The 21,171-nt window shown below is 53.6% G+C and overlaps 7 protein-coding genes across 7 annotated transcripts; 6 read left to right on the top strand and 1 right to left on the bottom strand.

The window, feature by feature from the left end:
* The first annotated feature begins 145 nt into the window (after positions 1-145).
* LOC114868048 (claudin-4-like) lies at positions 146-17,446 on the top strand. Its single transcript, XM_029171355.3, has 2 exons — positions 146-887; positions 16,433-17,446. The coding sequence occupies exon 2, from the start codon at positions 16,456-16,458 to the stop codon at positions 17,089-17,091; it is 636 nt and encodes a 211-aa protein (XP_029027188.1). The 5' UTR covers positions 146-887; positions 16,433-16,455; the 3' UTR covers positions 17,092-17,446.
* On the top strand, positions 7,911-8,999 carry cldna (claudin a). Its single transcript, XM_029171357.3, has one exon. The coding sequence runs from the start codon at positions 8,090-8,092 to the stop codon at positions 8,711-8,713; it is 624 nt and encodes a 207-aa protein (XP_029027190.1). The 5' UTR covers positions 7,911-8,089; the 3' UTR covers positions 8,714-8,999.
* Positions 9,115-10,546, top strand: LOC114868047 (claudin-4-like). The gene has a single exon (XM_029171353.3). It carries the CDS (start codon positions 9,656-9,658, stop codon positions 10,307-10,309), a length of 654 nt encoding a protein of 217 aa, XP_029027186.1. The 5' UTR covers positions 9,115-9,655; the 3' UTR covers positions 10,310-10,546.
* cldnf (claudin f) lies at positions 11,082-12,520 on the top strand. The gene has a single exon (XM_029171352.3). It carries the CDS (start codon positions 11,161-11,163, stop codon positions 11,899-11,901), a length of 741 nt encoding a protein of 246 aa, XP_029027185.1. The 5' UTR covers positions 11,082-11,160; the 3' UTR covers positions 11,902-12,520.
* On the top strand, positions 13,248-14,395 carry cldne (claudin e). The gene has a single exon (XM_029171356.2). The coding sequence runs from the start codon at positions 13,350-13,352 to the stop codon at positions 13,980-13,982; it is 633 nt and encodes a 210-aa protein (XP_029027189.1). The 5' UTR covers positions 13,248-13,349; the 3' UTR covers positions 13,983-14,395.
* Positions 17,447-17,725: 279 nt separating the features above from the next.
* LOC114868030 (claudin-4-like) lies at positions 17,726-19,124 on the top strand. The gene has a single exon (XM_029171318.3). It carries the CDS (start codon positions 17,866-17,868, stop codon positions 18,538-18,540), a length of 675 nt encoding a protein of 224 aa, XP_029027151.1. The 5' UTR covers positions 17,726-17,865; the 3' UTR covers positions 18,541-19,124.
* On the bottom strand, positions 18,918-21,152 carry sbds (SBDS ribosome maturation factor). The gene is made up of 5 exons (XM_029171317.3): positions 20,915-21,152; positions 20,633-20,762; positions 20,357-20,557; positions 20,027-20,191; positions 18,918-19,885 (listed from the first exon to the last, which is right to left on the bottom strand). Exons 1-5 carry the CDS (start codon positions 21,040-21,042, stop codon positions 19,760-19,762), a joined length of 750 nt encoding a protein of 249 aa, XP_029027150.1. The 5' UTR covers positions 21,043-21,152; the 3' UTR covers positions 18,918-19,759.
* Between the last annotated feature and the right edge of the window lie 19 nt (positions 21,153-21,171).

Below are 21,171 nucleotides of genomic sequence, written 5' to 3' on the forward strand. Positions count from 1 at the left end.
TTTGCTGCATATTTCCAGTGTTTTGACACAGTTAGAGCCTTTAGCAAACAAAGCGTGTCATTTTGACATTGGAGCCGCTGTTTAGACCTGTGTGTGTGAACTGTGTGTGGAGTTTCATTGGACGCCGGCGTCAAAGCAACCGATAAAAACTGCTGTTTTAAATTTTAATTGAATTGAGCACGTGTGTTGACTAGCGTTGGTCTTGGAGACACAGCCTGCATCTGATGAGGCCCGGTCCCGGCTCCTGAGCAGCCGTTACTGGGAAGTCTGGACTTGCCTCTGACTGCCTGCCGACACTTGTCGCTCCACCTCGCTGTGGCATTTTCACACGGCTGCTGGATTCGAGCAGAACGAGCCCTGGTCTCTTTTGCAGAGTTTGTCAGTGAGCGGCTGGAACTGCTCTCTCTGCGTTTCATGAGCAGAAACCATGTGAAGCAGCGACCGTGGCCTCTCCGTGCATCGGGTCCAGTCTCACACTAAAACCATCTTTCCTCAGACTCCTAATAGTGGACATTCCTCTCGGCCTCCTTGAGCGTGGAACCCAATCTCCAAAGCGGGCCCAAGTAGCTTTAATGATCTTACCTTGGATAAAATAGAGGCATTATAGTCCTAACGGCAGTTCTGGCTTCCAGACACTGGCTCCATTCATTTCTGAAACAATCTGATTATCTCCCTACCTCTCTGCCTTTGCCTTGTCTCACTAAAGCCTCTGTCAGCCCCGTCTCTGAACTAAAACCACTTGGCTCGTGTTTACTTTCTCCCCAACATCTCACTTGTGCCACTCTTCGGCTTCGGCTCCGACTCCGGCGCTGGACGTGGACGTCGGGCGAGTTTCTCTGCAGGACGCGGCTGCAGCTTCGAGCTTCAAGGACTGGTGGCGTTGACAGGTCAGATCGGGTCTCTAGACGTTTCTCCTCTTTAGTGTTTTATGTTCCGTTGAACCAGAACGCTGATGCTCTGCTGACTTAAGTTATGATTCTGCTTAAAGTCAAACAAAAGTTGCAGCTGCTGTAAATTAACTGTGTGACCATTTTTGTGTGTGTTTTAGTTCAGGACAATGTAGGAAAGCATCTTTATGTCCTCAGCTCTGTGTGAATCAGTGTGGGATTCATTTTAATAGATTACATTTTACATTTATTCTGATGGTCGGAGCATTTAGCCGATTTGTCTCATTATAGAGGATAATAGTGTCAGGGACTCGGGCAGGCAGACGGCGAACCCACATGCACAGCACGGAGGCGATATTATAATCCACAAAAGGTTTATTCTTAAAGGCACGGTCAGACGGTCCAGGTCATACACGAAAAGGCTCGGCGAAGGTACAGACAGGGAACAGGCAAAAACTCACGGTAAGTAGACAATCCAGGATCGGGCAGGATACATGATACAGACAGGAACAGGACACGGGAAACACGAACACTCAGGGAACTCAACTCATCAAACACGAACACTCAGGGAACTCGAATACGACAATCTGGCAGGGAACTAAGGACACAGGTGGTGGTTAAATACACAGTGACTTGATGACTAACAGAGTGCAGGTGTGGGTAATGAGCAGGGACAGCTGTGACAAGACAAGAAACCGGAAGTAAAGCTAGAACACAAAACAGAGACCGGGAGACTACCAAAATAAAACAGGAAACGGAAACTGGAACCAAAATAAGACAAGCAGGACATGACGTGAAAACAGGGAACAACTAGAAACAAAGACACGGATCATGACAGTACCCCCCCCCCTATGGCGCCTTCCACGGCGCCTACGGAAGCCTCCCCCCCCAAACCAGGGCGGGCGGAGGGTGGTCCCAGGCGGAGGGACCGAATCCCTACCCCTCAAGGTACATGAGCAGGGTGGGTGGAGGGAGGACCGGAGGAGGGCCAAAACAAGAGTCCACACGAAAACCTCAAAGTCCATGAACAGGAAAATAAAAAAAAGTCCAGGGATTCCGTCACGGAGGGTGACGGCGTGGCGAGATCCTGCTCAGCAGCCGCTGAGCCAGGATGGCACTCTTAGTGCCCTTGAGCTGGGACGATGTCCCCGGGGACCACCCCGCATGGCAGCGTCCACCAGGCGGACGCTGATCCAGGCGGTTGAGGAGTCGAGGCGGACGGCGCCGCAGGAGGCAGCGCCATCCCAGCAGCAGGATGCGCCGAGGGCGAGGCCACCAGTCCGGCAGCAAAGGCAGAGACGAGGCAGGAACCAGCGGCGTCCTCCTTGGACCACCGCGACGAGAGACGTGAACCAGCGGCGTCCTCCTTGGACCACCGCGACGAGAGGCAGGAACCGAAGCAGATGCGGCCGGAGCCGGACCGCCAGGGACCGATGCAGATGCGACCGGAGCCGGACCGCCAGGAACCGATGCAGATGCGGCCGGAGCCGGGCCGCCAGGAACCGATGCAGATGCGGCCGGAGCTACGACGGGAGCGACCCCCTCCTGGAGGTCGGCAGGAACTACGACGGGAGCGACCCCCTCCTGGAGGTCGGCAGGAACTACGACGGGAGCGACCCCCTCCTGGAGGTCGGCAGGGACTGCGGCGGGCGCGACCCCCTCCTGGGGGTCCGCCGGGACTGCGGCGGGCGCGACCCCCTCCTGGGGGTCCGCCGGGACTGCGGCGGGCGCGACCCCCTCCTGGGGGTCCGCCGGGACTGCGGCGGGCGCGACCCCCTCCTGGGGGTGCGCCGGGACTGCGGCGGGCGCGACCCCCTCCTGGGGGTGCGCAGGAACTGCGGCGGGCGCGACCTCCTCCTGGAGGTGCGCAGGAACTGCGGCTGGCGCGACCTCCTCCTGGAGGTGCGCAGGAACTGCGGCTGGCGCGACCCCCTCCTGGGGGTCCGCCGGGACTGCGGCGGGCGCGACCCCCTCCTGGGGGTCCGCCGGGACTGCGGCGGGCGCGACCCCCTCCTGGGGGTCCGCCGGAACTGCGGCGGGCGCGACCCCCTCCTGGGGGTGCGCCGGAACTGCGGCGGGCGCGACCCCCTCCTGGGGGTGCGCCGGGACTGCGGCGGGCGCGACCCCCTCCTGGGGGTGCGCCGGGACTGCGGCGGGCGCGACCCCCTCCTGGGGGTGCGCAGGAACTGCGGCTGGCGCAACCTCCTCCTGGAGGTGCGCAGGAACTGCGGCTGGCGCGACCTCCTCCTGGAGGTGCGCAGGAACTGCGGCTGGCGCGACCTCCTCCTGGAGGTGCGCAGGAACTGCGGCTGGCGCGACCTCCTCCTGGAGGTGCGCAGGAACTGCGGCTGGCGCGACCTCCTCCTGGAGGTGCGCAGGAACTGCGGCTGGCGCGACCTCCTCCTGGAGGTGCGCAGGAACTGCGACTGGCGCGACCTCCTCCTGGAGGTGCGCAGGAACTGCAGCTGGCGCGACCTCCTCCTGGAGGTGCGCAGGAGCTGCGACTAGCGCGCCCTCCTCCTGGAGGTGCGCAGGAACTGCGGCTGGCGCGACCTCCTCCTGGAGGTGCGCAGGAACTGCGGCTGGCGCGACCTCCTCCTGGAGGTGCGCAGGAACTGCGACTGGCGCGACCTCCTCCTGGAGGTGCGCAGGAACTGCAGCTGGCGCGACCTCCTCCTGGAGGTGCGCAGGAACTGCAGCTGGCGCGACCTCCTCCTGGAGGTGCGCAGGAGCTGCGACTAGCGCGCCCTCCTCCTGGAGGTGCGCAGGAGCTGCGGCTAGCGCGACCTCCTCCTGGAGGTGCGCAGGAACTGCGGCTAGCGCGACCTCCTCCTGGAGGTGCGCAGGAACTGCGGCTAGCGCGACCTCCTCCTGGAGGTGCGCAGGAACTGCGGCTAGCGCGACCTCCTCCTGGAGGTGCGCAGGAACTGCGGCTAGCGCGACCTCCTCCTGGAGGTGCGCAGGAACTGCGGCTAGCGCGACCTCCTCCTGGAGGTGCGCAGGAACTGCGGCTAGCGCGACCTCCTCCTGGAGGTGCGCAGGAACTGCGGCTAGCGCGACCTCCTCCTGGAGGTGCGCAGGAACTGCGGCTAGCGCGACCTCCTCCTGGAGGTGCGCAGGAACTGCGGCTAGCGCGACCTCCTCCTGGAGGTGCGCAGGAACTGCGGCTAGCGCGACCTCCTCCTGGAGGTGCGCAGGAACTGCGGCTAGCGCGACCTCCTCCTGGAGGTGCGCAGGAACTGCGGCTAGCGCGACCTCCTCCTGGAGGTGCGCAGGAACTGCGGCTAGCGCGACCTCCTCCTGGAGGTGCGCAGGAACTGCGGCTAGCGCGACCTCCTCCTGGAGGTGCGCAGGAACTGCGGCTAGCGCGACCTCCTCCTGGGGACCGGCGGGCGCTGCGGCTCCACGGGTGACGGGGACTGGAACGACCGCTACAGGGCCGACAGGAACGGGGACTGGAACGACCGCTACAGGGCCGACAGGAACGGGGACTGGAACGACCGCTACAGGGCCGACAGGAACGGGGACTGGAACGACCGCTACAGGGCCGACAGGAACGGGGACTGGAACGACCGCTACAGGGCCGACAGGAACGGGGACTGGAACGACCGCTACAGGGTCGACAGGAACGGGGTCAGAGACAGGGGTGACCTCTACTTGGCCTACGGGAACGCCCTCTACTTGGCCTACGGGAACGCCCTCTACTCGGCCTACGGGAACGCCCTCTACTCGGCCTACGGGAACGCCCTCTACTCGGCCTACGGGAACGCCCTCTACTCGGCCTACGGGAACGACCTCAATTTGGTCGGCAGGGACAGGGACTGGAACGACCTCAATTTGGTCGGCAGGGACAGGGACTGGAACGACCTCAACTTGGTCGGCAGGGACAGGAACTGGAACGACCTCGACATGGCCGACAGGGACAGGAACTGGAACGACCTCGACATGGCCGACAGGAACTGGAACGACCTCGACATGGCCGACAGGAACTGGAACGACCTCGACATGGCCGACAGGAACTGGAACGACCTCGACATGGCCGACAGGAACTGGAACGACCTCGACATGGCCGACAGGAACTGGAACGACCTCAACATGGCCGACAGGAACTGGAACGACCTTTAACGGATCGACAGGAACTGGAACGACCGCAACATGGCCGACAGGAACTGGAACGACCTCAACATGGCCGACAGGAACTGGAACGACCTCAACATGGCCGACAGGAACTGGAACGACCTCAACATGGCCGACAGGAACTGGAACGACCTCAACATGGCCGACAGGAACTGGAACGACCTCAACATGGCCGACAGGGACAGGAACGACCTTTAACGGATCGACAGGAACTGGAACGACCGCAACATGGCCGACAGGGACTGGAACGGCCTCTACTTGGCCGACAGGAACTAGAACGGCGTCCTCCTCTGAGGAGCCGACAGGAACTGGAACTAGAACGGCCTCAATATGGCCGACGGGAACAGGGACGGCGTCCTCCTCTGAGGAGCCGACAGGAACTAGAACGGCCGCAACATGGCCGACAGGGACTGGAGCGGCGTCCCCTCCGGAGCTGGCATGACAGCTTACAGCTGCCGAGCTCGACGGGGGAGACGTCGGGCCTGATTGGGTGGGGTTAACAGTCGTCAGACGGACGGCGCCCTCTGACGGGGACAAGGACGGAACTGGGGTCAGGGCAACACACGACTGATCTGGGGTCTGGGCAACACACGGCTGATCTGGGGTCTGGGCAACACACGGCTGATCTGGGGTCTGGGCAACACACGGCTGATCTGGGGTCTGGGCAACACACGGCTGATCTGGGGTCTGGACTAGGTTCGACTGGGCTGGGACCTGGAGACGACAGGGCTGCACCGGGGCATGAGTAACACACGGCTGACCTGACTGAGAGGTGGGGCATGAAGCGACCGCTGGCTGCAGGCCCGGGAGTTGCAGGGCCTCACGCAGGGCAGGCTCCCTCCGGACGAGAGCGGCTGCTTCCTCGAACAGTTGTTCTCTCGCGCCCTGGTCTGTAGCCGAATTGGCGGTGTTCATGAGGTGGGCGAAGAGAAAGGCAACTGGAGGAGAGCAGAGGAGGTGGACCCGTCGGGCGACGCTGTCTGGGATGCCTGTTATCAGAGGGACACAGTCAGTCAGAGAATTAAGGGGCTCCTCTGTCGGGGAAGAAGGCTGCTCGGTCCCCATGACCGAGACCGCGGGACCCGGGATCCTGGACCCGCGCCGCCGCCGTCGCCGTCCGGAGCAGCTGCGACTGTCCGTCGTTTGAGGCGCTGGGCGCGGTGTGGACCGGACCTCTGTACCGGGATCCGCATGGTGAAACGGGGCCGCGGCGTCTGGAGCTTGGGCTGGAGACTGGGGAAAACACGATTGAGCAGGAGACTGGGCAAAACACGATTGAGCTGGAGACTGGGCAAAGCACGATTGAGCTGGAGATTGAACAGCGCGCGGCTGAACTGGAGACTGAGCAGCGCGCGGCTGATCTGGAGACTGAGCAGCGCGCGGCTGAACTGGAGACTGAGCAGCGCGCGGCTGACTTGGAAACTGAGCAGCGCGCGGCTGACTTGGAAACTGAGCAGCGCGCGGCTGAACTGGAGACTGAGCAGCGCGCGGCTGACTTGGAGGCTGAGCAGCGCGCGGCTGAACTGGAGACTGAGCAGCGCGCGGCTGAACTGGAGGCTGAGGACCGCGTGAGAGCAGGAAATCCTCCCAGGGAAATAACCATGGAGCTGGGCAGGTTGGTGCAGGCACGACGATCCGACGAGGCGGAGAGGATGAAACCGAAACCATACTTCCGCGGGGGAGTTATATTTGCCGTAAAAAACAAGGGGAAAAACAGTCACTGACCTGACCGGAGGCTAAGTGCTGGCTGGGTCCAAGTTTGGCCAGATTGTTCTGTCAGGGACTCGGGCAGGCAGACGGCGAACCCACATGCACAGCACGGAGGCGATATTATAATCCACAAAAGGTTTATTCTTAAAGGCACGGTCAGACGGTCCAGGTCATACACGAAAAGGCTCGGCGAAGGTACAGACAGGGAACAGGCAAAAACTCACGGTAAGTAGACAATCCAGGATCGGGCAGGATACATGATACAGACAGGAACAGGACACGGGAAACACGAACACTCAGGGAACTCAACTCATCAAACACGAACACTCAGGGAACTCGAATACGACAATCTGGCAGGGAACTAAGGACACAGGTGGTGGTTAAATACACAGTGACTTGATGACTAACAGAGTGCAGGTGTGGGTAATGAGCAGGGACAGCTGTGACAAGACAAGAAACCGGAAGTAAAGCTAGAACACAAAACAGAGACCGGGAGACTACCAAAATAAAACAGGAAACGGAAACTGGAACCAAAATAAGACAAGCAGGACATGACGTGAAAACAGGGAACAACTAGAAACAAAGACACGGATCATGACAAATAGTGTGTTTTTGCACTTCTCACACGCCTGAGTCTGTGCAGCAGGTGGAGACGAATAAGATCAGAGGTCAAACGCTGGCAAATAACATCAGGGGCTTTGTTCCTTCCTATGAATCTAAACCTGTGATAATCAGGTTTTCAGCTCAGTCTAGTGGAATCATCTCCTTTATGACCATTTCTACCCAGAGACCTGTGTTAGCGCTTTGTAAAAGTAGAATCATGCAGCAGAGTTGCTGTATTTTATAGAGATGTTCTGTTCAGGTTGGTGGTCTAGAAATGGATAAAAGTGGTTTCTATGGAACGTTTTGATCCATCACGCAGCTTCTCTCAGTATCTGTTGTCTGATGAAATCTGGGAGAAAAAAAACAATCATTTGTTCCGAGGGAGCGGCCGACTGTATTTCTGTAAAAGTTGGCTTAAACCGGCTCAATACGCGTGAGTCACGCTTTGGTTTCCCTCCTGCAACAAACATGACACGACATGATGACACACGCCTGGGCCGAGGGTGGGGGGAGAGGCTCCCACCTCCGCTCCGCTATAAAAGCCACCTGCTGCAGCCGCTGTCACACCTTCACCGCTGAGGATCACCAGAGACACAACCTCTGGACCGCTTTGCTCCAGCAGCGCTTCCAGAGACACAACCTTTTGGACCGCTTTGCTCCAGCAGCGCTTCCAGAGACACAACCTTTTGGACCGCTTTGCTCCAGCAGCGCTTCCAGAGACACAACCTTTCGGCCTCTTGTACTCAGACGACATGGTTTCTGCCGGCTTCCAGATGTTGGGCACCGCCCTGTGCATCATCGGGTGGATCGCCGCCATCATCACCTGCGCTCTGCCCCAGTGGAGGGTCACGGCCTTCATCGGCAACAACATCGTGACGGCTCAGACCACGTGGGTGGGCATCTGGATGGAGTGCGTGGTCCAGAGCACGGGCCAGATGCAGTGCAAGATGTACGACTCCATGCTGGCGCTGTCGCAGGACCTGCAGGCCGCCCGCGCCCTCATGATCATCTCCATCCTGCTGGGCGTCCTGGGCGTGCTCCTCGCCGTCGCGGGCGGGAAGTGCACCAACTGCGTGGAGGACGAAGGCGCCAAGGCCAAGGTGGGCGTGGCCTCGGGCGTGACCTTCATCCTCGCCGGCGTCCTGTGCCTGGTCCCCGTGTGCTGGACGGCCAACGCCGTCGTCAGGGACTTCTACAACCCCATGCTGGGGAGCTCTCAGAAGATGGAGCTGGGCACGTCGCTGTTCATCGGCTGGGGGGGGGCGGCGCTGCTCATCCTGGGCGGGGGCCTCCTCTGCGCCAACTGCCCTCCGCGGGACAACTACCCGGCCAAGTACACGGGCAACCGCGCCACCGCGCCCAAGGGCTACGTCTGAGCGGAGGAGAGGAGAGGACGGAGCGAACGCCCGAAATTCAGGAGTGACCTCGAATCTATGGATTTGAATGATTTGAATTTCTGACTGTGTTTGTGCTTTGGGTTTGATTCATGATGATCATTTTCGGGTTTGTTCTGTCGCCGCCATAACGACATGCAACCACCTGTTTTTGTGCGTTGACTCAGCTTGTAGCGCTGATCTTGAACTGATTTGTCCGTTTACATGTCATTTTATATAAACTTTTGTACATGACTGTGTGAAACTGTAAATAAATATTTTATATTCATCTTTTGGGTCTTGTCTAAGATTCTTTAAGAATAAGAAGAAATCAGGAGCAATTCATAGCTTTTGTGGTGACACTTGACACAGACAACACACGTCATCTCAGTTTGAATCCTTACAACAGGCTGCAAACCACAGATTCTGTTGTTGGGAAATAAGTCTGCAGCTGTTGGAGCCTCGTGAACTGTGAGACGTGTGGATTTTCTCGCTGCATCAGGAGGAGCAGGTTTTTAGCTCCAGACAAACGGCGTTTTAGCTCCTGAACTTGAACCTGTGAGCTGTGAGCGGTGCATGAGCACCTGCTTGCACAACACTGCCCCGTGGTGTCAAACAGCAGGGAGTCCTCCTCTGAGCATGAGGCAGAGCTGAGTTTCTGCTCGTGCTTTGATCTGTGGCCACCTTTTTATCTCATCATTTAGACTGGATCACACTGTTCACCAGCAGAGACCCTCCACTGGTGGAGAAGCTGCTGAAACCCAGGTCTCACCTCCAGTCTGAAAACATGAGGCTTTAAATACATTAGTGGTCTTTGTTGACGGACAAAACAAAAGACAATAAGTGTCATTAAGGTGACTGACAGGTCAGCAGTACTGAAGGTTGCCAGGTTTGTTTGTGTGTAAACTGCTGCTTTCCAGCGGGTGCTGACGACTTCAGTGTCACATGACTTGTGTGCTTCCTCTCAGAGCAGCGGATTCAGGACTGAGGATGCTTCACACGCTCGGCGCGGCCATGGCGCTGAGCGGCTGGCTGCTGGTGGTGGCGGCCTGCTGCCTGCCCGCGTGGAAGGTGGCGGCCGTCGGCGCCGCCCGGCCCGGCTGGACGGGCCTGTGGGCGAGCTGCGTGGAGCAGAGCGGCGGCCGCATGCGGTGCCAGCGCTTGGACTCCGTCCTGGCGCTGCCTCGTGACCTGCAGGCGGCTCGGGGCCTGACCCTGCTGTCGCTGGTGACCGGGCTCTGCGGCGCCGGGGTCTCGGTGCTCGGGGGGCGCTGCGTGCGCTGCGTGGAGAACGAGCGCTCCCGGGCCCAGGCCCGCGTCCTGGCCGGGAGCTTCTTCGCCGTCTCGGGGTGTCTGTGCCTGGTCTCCGTGTCGTGGTCGGCCTACGCCACCGTGGCCGGCGCCGGCGCCGACCCGCTGACGGCGGAGGCCCGGAGCTACGCGCTGGGAGCCGCCCTGTTCATGGGCTGGGCGGCGGCGGCGCTGCTGCTGGCGGGAGGAGGCCTGCTGTGTGTGAAGTGCCCGCCGAGGCGTGAGCACGCGGCCGGGGTCGTTACGTTCACACCCGTGAGCTCCACCACCTCCAAGGAAGGCGTGTAGATGACGGCTGCTGGTTGTCCTCATTTTGTCTGGTCAGAACTACAAAGTTTAGTTGCTGTGTTGTGGACGTGAATCACAGTTTATGGACTTTGTGAACTCTATAAATATATGTTAGAAGCGTCGCACCTCCTCCTTTATGTATCACATCATTGATTGTGAAGCCTCCAAAAATACTTTGTTGTCCGTGTTTGTTTGTTACAGTTGCATAAAACTATTAAAGGTGATGATACTATTGAAGTTTCACTTCTTATGTCATTATTCAGACATTTAGGGCAGAAACCTTAGATTGGCGTTGGCAGGAAACCCTCCATTATTGGCATTAAGTGTAATATTGTGTGTGTGTTGGAGGGTGAGCGGGTCCTGACCCACGTGAATGACGTAGATCCGTGTGGAGGCGGTCACTGTCCTGATGCTCAGTACCTGGTTTTCACTGGGCCACGTTTCTGCATGAGCTGATTTCATGTTTGTCTGTGCCTTTATTCAACAGTCAGACATGCAAACCTGCACATAACTGCAGCCGGAGGCGCTGGGCTCATTGATGGAGTTGTGATGATGAAAATCAACAATATTAGTGCTGCTTTAGAGGAAAGAGCGAGTTTTTGCAGAGCAAACACTTCAGATCTGATTCCATTGGTTCTTGTGTTTTGCTTGAAGTGTTTTTCCTAATAGCAGGACATTGTCTTAAAATGGCTGCCACGCCTCTAAGTCCAGGGGGAGGAATCCGGTCCGGCCGGTTGAACCGCCCCGACTTCAAGTCAGCCCTCATCCGGTCCATTCCCTCACAAACAACAGGCGAGAGAGCTGCGTCAGTCGAGCTTTCAGACTCCGGCTGAAGACAGAGCCCGCTCAGCATGGGGAGGGTCGGCAAGGAAATCGCAGGCCAGGTGCTGAGCTTCATAGGCCTGGTGGGGGTCGCAGTGACGGCCGGCATCCCCATGTGGAGGGTGACCTTCTACATCGGCGCCAACATCACGACGGGGCAGATCGTGTGGGACGGCCTGTGGATGACCTGCGTGATGCAGGCCACCGGGCAGATGCAGTGCAAGCTGGAAATGTCCATCCTGGCGCTGACGGCCGACCTGCAGGCGGCGCGGGCGCTCGTCATCATCTCGCTGGTCTTCGGCTTCATCGGCTTCGTGCTCACCTTCGTCGGGGCCAAGTGCTCCAGCTGCCTGAAGAGCGAGTCGTCCGGGGCCAAGGTGGTGATCCTGGCGGGCTGCCTCATCCTCGTGTGTGCCGTCCTGGTGCTGATCCCCGTCTGCTGGTCGGCCACCGTCACCATCACCGACTACGACAGCCCCCTGACGCTGAACACGCAGAAGCGGGAGATCGGCGCCGCCATCTACGTGGGCTGGGGCACCGCCGCCATCCTGCTGGTCGCCGGGATCATCTTGGCCACGTCGTGTCCTCCTCAGAAGCCCGTGTATGGATACCCGGGCTACCCGCCAGCGCCGCTGTACCCGTACGGGGCCAACCCAGCCACGTACGCGCCCGTGTACGCGCCTCTGTCCAACGCACACTACTCCAGCTCATACGCACCCAGCAAACAGTACGCGGCGCCGGCCGCGTACGCTCAGGGACCGTACCAGTAAAACCTGACGCCACAGACTGAGACCTGCCGAGACCGGACCCGGACCTGGAGGATGAAGATGTACTAAAATGCACAGTGTGTGGTTGTGTGATGTACATGTTATGATGTGTTCCAATATTTGTTGGGATGTGAAATAACCACAGGTCTGTGGCTGATAGCCTTATTTATGCTGAGTATGTTGAGTTTGATCCTGTTACAGCTCGTACTTTGGGTGGAGAATTGAGGAACACGTTACAAAGATGTGATGTGAAACTACACTGCTGTCACAACATCTTCCATCAGCATTTTGACCAGATTGAGAAAGAACTGGATCAAACTTTTTATTTTCACCATTTTTCTGATGTTCTGCTAAAGTTAAACTGCTAGAAAGTTAAAGTTAAACTCCTCAGTGAGAGCTCTGATAAAGACGTGTTCCAATATTTGTTGGGATGTGAAATAATCACAGTGATGTTTGATTATGGTGAATCCTTTGTCTTCTGAAGTTTGTAACATTCAAGGCTTCCGTCACTTGTCACGCAGAACAAGTTTTGTAAAAAATTATGTGTCTTTTTTATGTGTTTCTAATCTGCTTGTCTGTGAAGTAAATTTATTGTTGTAATCAAATAAAACATTTGACCAAATATCTTTTCTGTTTGTGGAGTCAAAACAGATTATTTTAATAAAATGAAAAAAAAATGTATTATTTATGAAATTAAATATTAGGTGTGAAGATAAACTGCGTAGGAAAAAGTAAATAATAATAATAATAAAGTAGATAAATCAAAGCAATGCTTTAATAAATTTAATATAATAATAAACAAATAACTAACTCTAAGAGAGAGAGTTTAGTCAAATGGTGGCAAGAAATAAAAGAGGACTTATATTTAGTTAATTATTGTGAAATTTAATAAAGCATGTTGTAGTTTTCCAGCTGCAACATTGGTTCCTGTGAGTAGTTTTATTCTAAACCAGGAAAAATAATGATATTCGGCGTGAAACTGATTAAATCATTTTCTACAATATTTTAAAAGCTGAAGCGAGTTCTGTTAAATAAACAGGCAGCGTGTGAAAGCCAGGACGCACACGGACGCCGCTCCTGTTAAGGCGCCACATCCGGTGATACTGTGCTCTGAGCTGAAACCAGGGGTTGGACCTCATGTTCCAGGAACCGGGGCGAACCAGGATTTGTTCTCCTCATTAACATATCATTGTTTATGCTGATGCCGATCTCGACGAAACTGCTGCCACAGATAATGTGAAGATTCTGGTTTGTCCAGTAGGACGGTGAGCGCACTGGTTTCTGGTCAGAGGGAAGGACAGCGTGGCCCCGCCTCCGGCTCACGGCCTTAAAGACGCCTGCTGCGTCTCACACTCTAGATTCCACTCACAGGCTGAACTGAGCCGACCCGCTGCTGCCTCTGCCGTGCTTCTGCTTCCGATCAGCTCTAAGGACTCAAAGCGGACCTCGCCATGGTGTCGATGGGAAAGCAGATCCTGGGCTTCGCCCTGGCCCTCTTCGGCTTCCTAGCAGCCATCATCACCTGTGGCCTCCCCATGTGGAAGGTCACGGCCTTCATCGGGGCCAACATCGTGACGGCGCAGACCATCTGGGAGGGTCTGTGGATGAACTGCGTGATGCAGAGCACCGGACAGATGCAGTGCAAGATCTACGACTCCATGCTGGCGCTGCCTCAGGACCTGCAGGCCGCCAGGGCGCTGGTGGTCATCGCCATCGTCATCGCCATCTTCGGCATCATCCTGGGCATCGCTGGGGGGAAGTGCACCAACTTTGTGGAGGACGAGTACTCCAAAGCCAAGGTGGCCATCGCTGCCGGAGCGGTCTTCATCGCCGCCGGCGTCCTGGTCCTGGTCCCCGTCTGCTGGTCTGCCAACACCATCATCAGGGACTTCTACAACCCCATCCTCACCGACGCTCAGCGCAGGGAGATCGGGGCGTCGCTCTACATCGGCTGGGGCTCCGCTGCTCTGCTGATTCTGGGTGGAGCGCTGCTCTGCGCCTCCTGCCCACGCAAAGACAGCCCAGAGTATCCAGTGAAGTACGGCGGGCCCAGGTCCGTGGCCGAAAGCCGGGCCTACGTCTGAGAGCAAATGCCAGTCTTTTATTTATGTTGAGTTTGTCTCCTTTGTCCTGAGTTCCTGATCCCGTCACAGCTCGTTAGGTCTGGACTGATTTTCTGAGAGACTTTGGGTGGAGGAAGTTTAGTTAGGAATGAGAAACACATTCAAAAGACATGATGTGATGTGATGTGTGCGTGCTTCCATCAGCATTGTGACTGGACTGAGAAAGAGCTGGATCAAACTTTTTGTTTTTCACCATTTTTCTGATGTTCTGCTAAAGTTAAACTGTTAGAAAGTTAAAGTTAAACTGCTCTGATAAAGAAAACATGTACAGTGTCACTTTGCTATTTTTTGTTGTGTATAAAAAACATTTGTTATCAAATCAGTGCTTTTGTTTACTAAAATGCTTATTGTAAATAAAACCTACTTAAATGAAATGCTTTGTAAAGTGTCTTCCATTCATTCTAAGCTGAGAAAAACCTGAAGCAGTGATGAACTTCATTCAGGTAACAAGCCAGTTTGACCACACCACACTGAAGAATGTCTTCACCCTGATCCGGTTGGGAGGGTTGAGGAATGCGACCACGACCCAGCCTCTCACCGTCACAGCGTCAGCTCAGAGGAGGAAGAAGGAGTTCAGCGCGCGAGGTCACAAACGGGCGACAGAAAGCAGCCAAAGTCTTCACATGTTCAACCAGCTCCACCAGTTTTCTGAGGAGGAACAGCCGAACCCACGAGATGCCAACACCGAGCATCTGCTTCTGTTTGGAGCCACACATCCCAGAATAAACCAGGGGAGATCACCAGAACCTACTGGTTGATGATCACAAACATCGCATCGTCCTGACAGCACATTGGACCAAACAAGCTGAATAATTCACACACTGTCATTTTCCTCCGACCCGGTGAAAGTGCAAATGAATGAACCTTCCTGTCTGCGAGTCGGCCTCCTGATAGACCGGGTGTACAGGTGTACCTAATAAAGTGGCTCTGCAGACCTGAAACAGGCTTTACTCGTAGAAGTTCATGTTTTTCATGTTAGTTCTGTCTGTTTAGTGTCCAAAAACTGGAGAGACGAGAATAAATCATTTCCACCTGTTATTGTTGTTAGTTTGGTTTGTTGTTATTCATCTTTATACAGAGAAATTGTCACTGCTACATTCAAACACTGCGCTGGTTGTTTGTCTGTTCAGTCAGTCATGTGTTTTTTTCAGCAGCCTCTTTTTTTGAAACGTTGGTTTTCACGGATGCTCCTCATCATCGACCTGCTATGTCTGACATTCCAACCACGTCTCATCACAACCGTGCTGTCAGCTCGTTTGTGCTGCGAACACACCCTGATCTGATGCACTTCACCTGGTATCACATTCCTAAAGGTGAAGTGGCTCCTCGACCTCTGCACCGAAATAACCCCAGAACCACAAAAGACTCAGTGAGTCACCTGAGGATCTGCCGTAGTTCACCACCACCAAAAGAAACCCAAAACCCAAAACCCGTCAAAGTAAATGGTTTAACGTCGTCCTTTCCAGTTAAAGAGCTCCTACGCGTTAATGCGCAGAAACAAACTGAAATCAACTCTGAGGACTTCAACAGATGTTTTGAAAGTCTGTAGTTTTAATGATTGCTGCTTTCGTTGTCTTTCAACACATTATAACCTGATGAAAGTAGAAGTTACGGCGGAGGTTCTGTTGTGAGTTGTGTCGTTCAAAGACGTGTATTTGAGTTGAGTCAAGCTTTGAGTTTCAGCAGCTGATCCACACACGAGGAATGAGGGTCCCACATGCGGTTCTGACAGACCACGCACGTGCTTTGGAAAGTCCTGGTTCCAGTTCAAAGACACTGAACGTCCTCATGTTATTGTGATGCGCTATTGTCATTTTTTTCATTTTCTTAAAATGATTTAACCCAAAACCAACAGAACCAGTTTGTCGGCTTCTCACAGTGAACATGAAACAAACACAGTGACTCACGAACGCTTGACTAATGTGTTTTGGTTTAAATCATCTCTAAAGTTTCGCCCAACGCCATCAGAGTCGGCTTTGCAAACATTTCACTTTGATTCAAGGAAGTTAAACACATGAATTATGATCAAATCTTCCAAATTCAACATGAGGCTTGTATCAGGATTATTATAGCAGTTCATTCTATCTTTAAGGTTCCACTCTTAGTCCAGTTCATTTGACTGTGTTGTTGTGTGTCTTTGTGCTGCAGCTCAGGAGTTTGAGGGGTGGAGTTATTTGCTTATTTCCTTTCACACACTGCTGTCTAGTGGCTCCTTCCTTCCATTGCTAGAAAGTCCCTCTGTTCACAGGGAATGTTCCTGCGCTAGTTCTTATTTTTTTATGCGTCCTGTTTATTTAATTAAAATAAAAGACCTGATTCTTTTTATTATGTTAAATGAGCTCTCAGAACTGATGACAATCAAATGTCCAGATAGTTGATTTCTGATGAAACCTCCTGGTCTTTGGTTCCAGGGGCAGCGTTGGCCTGAGATCCCATGGCTCTGCAGGAACTGGGCATCAGCCTGTGCCTGGTGGGCGTCGCTGGGACCATCCTGATCTGCGCTCTGCCCATGTGGAAGGTGACGGCCTTCATCGGCACCAACCTGGTGGTCATGCAGGTGTTCTGGGAGGGGCTGTGGATGACCTGTGTCAGCGAGTACACGGGTCAGATGCAGTGCAAGCTCTACGACGCCCTGCTGGACCTGTCCCCGGACCTGCAGGCGGCCCGCGGCCTCATCTGCATCAGCCTGTTTCTGGGATGCCTCGCCTTCCTCATCTTCCTCCTGGGAGCTCGCTGCACAAACTGCCTGAGCCACGCGAGGATAAAGGCCAAGGTTGTGGTGGGCTCGGGGGCGGTCTTCTGCCTGGCGGCTCTCACCACCATCGTTGCTGTTTCCTGGACGGCGAATCGCATCATCAGTGACTTTCACAACCCGCGCGTCCCTGAGGTGCTGAAGAGGGAGCTCGGAGCAGCCATATACATCGGCTTCGTGATCTCCGGGCTGCTGTTCTGCGGGGGGGCCATTCTGTGCATTAGTTGCCCCCCACAGAGGGCCAGGCTCCCCTCCAGTGGGTACACACAGGCCAGGATGGCCTCACACAGCAGCTACGCCATGAAGAACTATGTGTGAAGAGCAGGGTACATAGTATTATGCATGTTGCTGTATTGAGTGCACAGGTGTACCTAATAAAGTGAACAAACAGTCCCTAGAGTGTTGTAAAGCAACTGGCCACTGACTTCATACAGGGCTTTGAACTCTGAACCTTTGTGTCCTCTCAGTTATCAGTTTGTCGCCTCTGTAGATCTTCCACCACAGCTAAAACACACAAGCAGCACGTCCTGATGGAGCTGGAAGTGCAGGAGAAACCACTTCATGGAGCTCAAAGGTGATTATTCACAGTAACGTCGTGAAAATGACACAGTCGTAAAGAAAACACAACCCCAGTGGAGTTCCTATGTGACAACACAATCCCGTGTCAGTCTGTCATGGCTCCTCATTCACAAACAAGAGCCCGTGGCTGAAGCATGTGAGCACAGTCGGGTCTTTGTTTCTGCTCCCAGCAGAAACTGGGAGACAGCGATTGTTTTGAAACCATGGCAGAGCAAACAGAGGATTTCCCTCCTTCGCTCAGCGACAGCCCTGCTGAGCCTTCTTCTCGTCACGAAGAACCGGTTTGGCTTTGAGAACACACACACACACACACACACACACACACACACACACACACACACACACACACTCTCGCCTGTGCACGCGTGTTGAAATAACACCCCACCCTGCCCCACCCGCTGCTCTGCTCTGCGCTGTGCTGTTCTCTGCGCCCTGCTCTGCTCTGCGCTACCAGCTGTTTCTGGTTTGGAGCCGGGGCCTGCACAGCGGAGGAGGCGCAGGCAGACCGCGGTCATGGAGCGGCAGCTGGAGCTCGCCGCCCTCGCTGTGGCCCTCTGCGGGTGGTTCTGTGCCATTCTGACACGCTGCCTGGCCCTGTGGACGGTGAGCGGCACCCTCAACAACCTGACGGCCACGCTGCCGGCCTACTGGGATGGGGTGTGGCTGGAATGGGATCACTGGGACCTGGCCCATGATGGCAGCCTGCACTGCTCCTTCTACCAGCTGCTGATGTCTCTTTCTGGGAGCTTTCGGACGTGGAGGGCGCTCATCATGGCGGCTATAGGAGCCGGGTCCTTTGCTGTGGTCATCGGTGCAGTGGGGGCAGTGTGGTTCCCTGCACGTGGTCAGGTCAAAGTGTTCGCTGGCGCTCTCTTTGCTTTGTCTGGAATCCTGCTGCTCGTTCCCACAGCGTGGACGTGCCATCACACCACGCAGCCTCTGGAGGGCACTGTGCTGCTGAGGAGAGCGTGGGGACCTGCACTGTACCTTGGATGGATCTCCTTCGCACTGATGCTGGCTGGAGGGGTGTTCCTCATGACCAGATGTCACAGCGGCAGCACGAAGCCACAGCAGCCTCAAGTGGGTGCGTACCCGACTCAAGAAGATCAGTCTAACCACCCACTGAGCAGGATCAACAGGACTACGTTCACACACAGCCAGTACGAGCGCAGATCAGAGCCTATCTGACGAGAAGGGATTCAGCAGGGAATTGATTCATGTGATACACTGGTTTGACTAAGCCTGACCTTGACATTAGAAAGCACTAGTGTCATTTCACTTTTTACACTTGGAGGTTTCATTTTCTACTTTTTGTGACTGTATCGACCTGTTGCCATAACTGAAACCAAACCAGTTCATGCACTAGAGATACTGACCATAACGCCAGATCCTGCACCTCTGAAGAGTTATCACACGGCGTGTTTGGTTTGGTGAGAAAGGTGAACATGTTTACATCTGATATTAGTTTGTGCTGTTACCGTCACTACTATATGTATATATTGTAGCATTTTCTTTTTGTCGTGTTAAGTATTTCATAGTGTGTGGTGTAAAGAAAGTAGCCAGTGTTTTGAGTAGCTTAACAACATTTATTTCTAATCAACATTTTAGTTCTGTATGTGTCGTTTACAATGTTTGGAAGTTGCTTCATGTGAATGTAGATCACAGAACATGATGATTTATGTTTCATCAACTTTACAGTGAAAGTTGACCTAAAACACAAAATGTCAGCAGTTTTTTCCAATATTTACTCTAAATAAAAAAATAAAACTTTCGTTCTTCAACTCAAAGACAAATTGAATGAAACTTTCAAGCCGATTATCCTGAACTGTAAGAATATGGTTATCTTTTACCATGAATGACCAGTGACGATTAACGTTTTCCTCAAACCTTTAAAATCATTGTAGTTTTCGCTTCTCATCTACGTGCCGAATTTCTCTACAGCCCAAATTGCTGTAATTGCCAAATGAAAATAAAAAACTATTAGAGAAAAATTTATTCATGTCATTTTAATACTATTTAAGTTTCTCTATTTTGCTTTGTACAAGAGTTACTTTTCACGAGGCAAATTACTATGATGCGAAAGCTTCAGATTTTTCAGTCCAGGATGTTATGCTGTTTCTTATTTGAAGCACTATACTATTAGATCTGTTATCATTTCTGATTTAACTTGCGTTAAAATACAAGAAAACATACTGTTAAATAATTATTTGTTACACAGCAAACCCATTAATTATAACACTACATATATTACTAGACTAAAGTAATGCGGGGCACACAGTCACACAGGTGGAAACAACCCGGCCTGCAGCAGTGTTATTAATGGAGCGTGAATTACTGAGTTTGCAGTTTCTGTTCTGCATTGAAGCGTTAGAGTAGATAAAGTGCAGTGTGAAGGCAGATTGGTTCACTATAGCTTCTCATCTCCTTCCTCCACGTCCTTCAGACTGAGAACCTCCAGAGAGCCTTTGCCTTTAGTCTCACAGCGAATCAGCTCATCGATCTCTCTGAAACAGCCCGGATCCACAAGACAAACCTAGGTGAGAAGAGGAAAGCAAAGAATCTGATCAGAGGGAGAAAGTAGAAACTAAACGACAACAAATACAGTAATAATGTGCATTCAGCAAATGTCTGATTTTCCCACTGCAGAGATTTTAACGGCCTTCCTGTTCCTCACCATTTCCAGCTCCTCATCAAAGTCTTCAGTCTCCACGACCTGTAGGAGTGGTTTCAGCTTCTCCTTCACCCTCTTGGCCTCTTTGGCTGGCAGCACCAAGCGGAGCCTCATGTGGGCCCTCTGGATTGCCATGCTCTCCTTCAGCTGCCTGATCACTTCCAGAGCCTGGCGATAGAAGAAACATACAAAACTATCAACAGTCAATGCAATTAGGTAAAACTGAAAGTGATTTAGTATCTCCAGCACATAGTGCTGTAGCATTGTCAACAGACACGTTTATAATCTGCAGTGTTTATGGTGTAATCATGATACAGTCATGCATCACCTCACCTGCTGCTTAGTGCTCTTATTAGCTTTGATGGAGTAGTGAATGTCCTTCATGGCCCGCTCAATGAGACTGACCGTGTACGGTCGCTTGGTCTCAGGGTTGACACACTTTTCTGCCACAATTGTTGCAATGTCCCTGAACATGGTCTCCAGCTGAGTCTGCCGCTCCTTGTCCGACACTTGGAGCTCTCCTTTGGCCAAAATCTGTCCATAAATAAACAGCGATCAATAATTTGCAGCAGTAAAAAGAAGTGGCTGAGGACAAATGTACGTTCTCACCTGTTTACATATTTCCGTCAGGTCATCTGTCTCAAAGGCTTTGGTCAAATCGTCCTTTTTCGCTACCTGACCCTTGGACACGTTAACAAAAACTGAGTGTGTCTGCAGAACTTCGTCCAGGTCTTTCTCTCTGGGAGGAAACAGCGTTTGGGTTTCACGTGAGTCCTCTAACTATTTTTTGGTTTAAATCAGGACTAGTTGATTCAAAGTAACATTTATAAAGCATTTATAAACTGTCAGTAAAGTAGACTGTGTAAACAATCTAAACTTTACGTTACTCACGCTCCTGATCTCCAACTCATTACTTTATTCTTGTAGCAGGCGATTTCGAACCGCTTCCCTCCTTTTTTCATCCTGACCACCGCCACATTTGTTAGTCGTATCTGATTTGTTGGCGTAAAAATAGACATACTTGTGTTTTAAACGACAGAAACCTCTGTCCGAGCTGTCCAAAAAATATACAGTCAGAATACAGCCCTGTCGTAGCTGTTGATGTCCGCTGCTAATGAGTGTCCTCCGAGAAACATCTGTCGAACAAA

This window comes from Betta splendens, chromosome 13 (assembly GCF_900634795.4).
Source record: "Betta splendens chromosome 13, fBetSpl5.4, whole genome shotgun sequence".
NCBI classification, from domain to species: Eukaryota; Metazoa; Chordata; class Actinopteri; order Anabantiformes; family Osphronemidae; genus Betta; species Betta splendens.

What these genes read in the sequence shown, in the direction of transcription:
- cldna (XM_029171357.3), top strand. Translation starts at nt 8,090, where the DNA reads ATGGTTTCTGCCGGCTTCCAGATGTTGGGCACCGCCCTGTGCATCATC.
- LOC114868047 (XM_029171353.3), top strand. Translation starts at nt 9,656, where the DNA reads ATGACTTGTGTGCTTCCTCTCAGAGCAGCGGATTCAGGACTGAGGATG.
- LOC114868048 (XM_029171355.3), top strand. Translation starts at nt 16,456, where the DNA reads ATGGCTCTGCAGGAACTGGGCATCAGCCTGTGCCTGGTGGGCGTCGCT.
- cldne (XM_029171356.2), top strand. Translation starts at nt 13,350, where the DNA reads ATGGTGTCGATGGGAAAGCAGATCCTGGGCTTCGCCCTGGCCCTCTTC.
- sbds (XM_029171317.3), bottom strand. Translation starts at nt 21,042, where the DNA reads ATGTCTATTTTTACGCCAACAAATCAGATACGACTAACAAATGTGGCG. An exon ending in TGACGGAAATATGTAAACAG is followed by an intron (nt 20,558 to 20,632) that starts GTGAGAACGTAC and finishes ATTTATGGACAG; the next exon opens with ATTTTGGCCAAAGGAGAGCT. An exon ending in TTGATGAGGAGCTGGAAATG is followed by an intron (nt 19,886 to 20,026) that starts GTGAGGAACAGG and finishes CTTCTCACCTAG; the next exon opens with GTTTGTCTTGTGGATCCGGG.
- cldnf (XM_029171352.3), top strand. Translation starts at nt 11,161, where the DNA reads ATGGGGAGGGTCGGCAAGGAAATCGCAGGCCAGGTGCTGAGCTTCATA.
- LOC114868030 (XM_029171318.3), top strand. Translation starts at nt 17,866, where the DNA reads ATGGAGCGGCAGCTGGAGCTCGCCGCCCTCGCTGTGGCCCTCTGCGGG.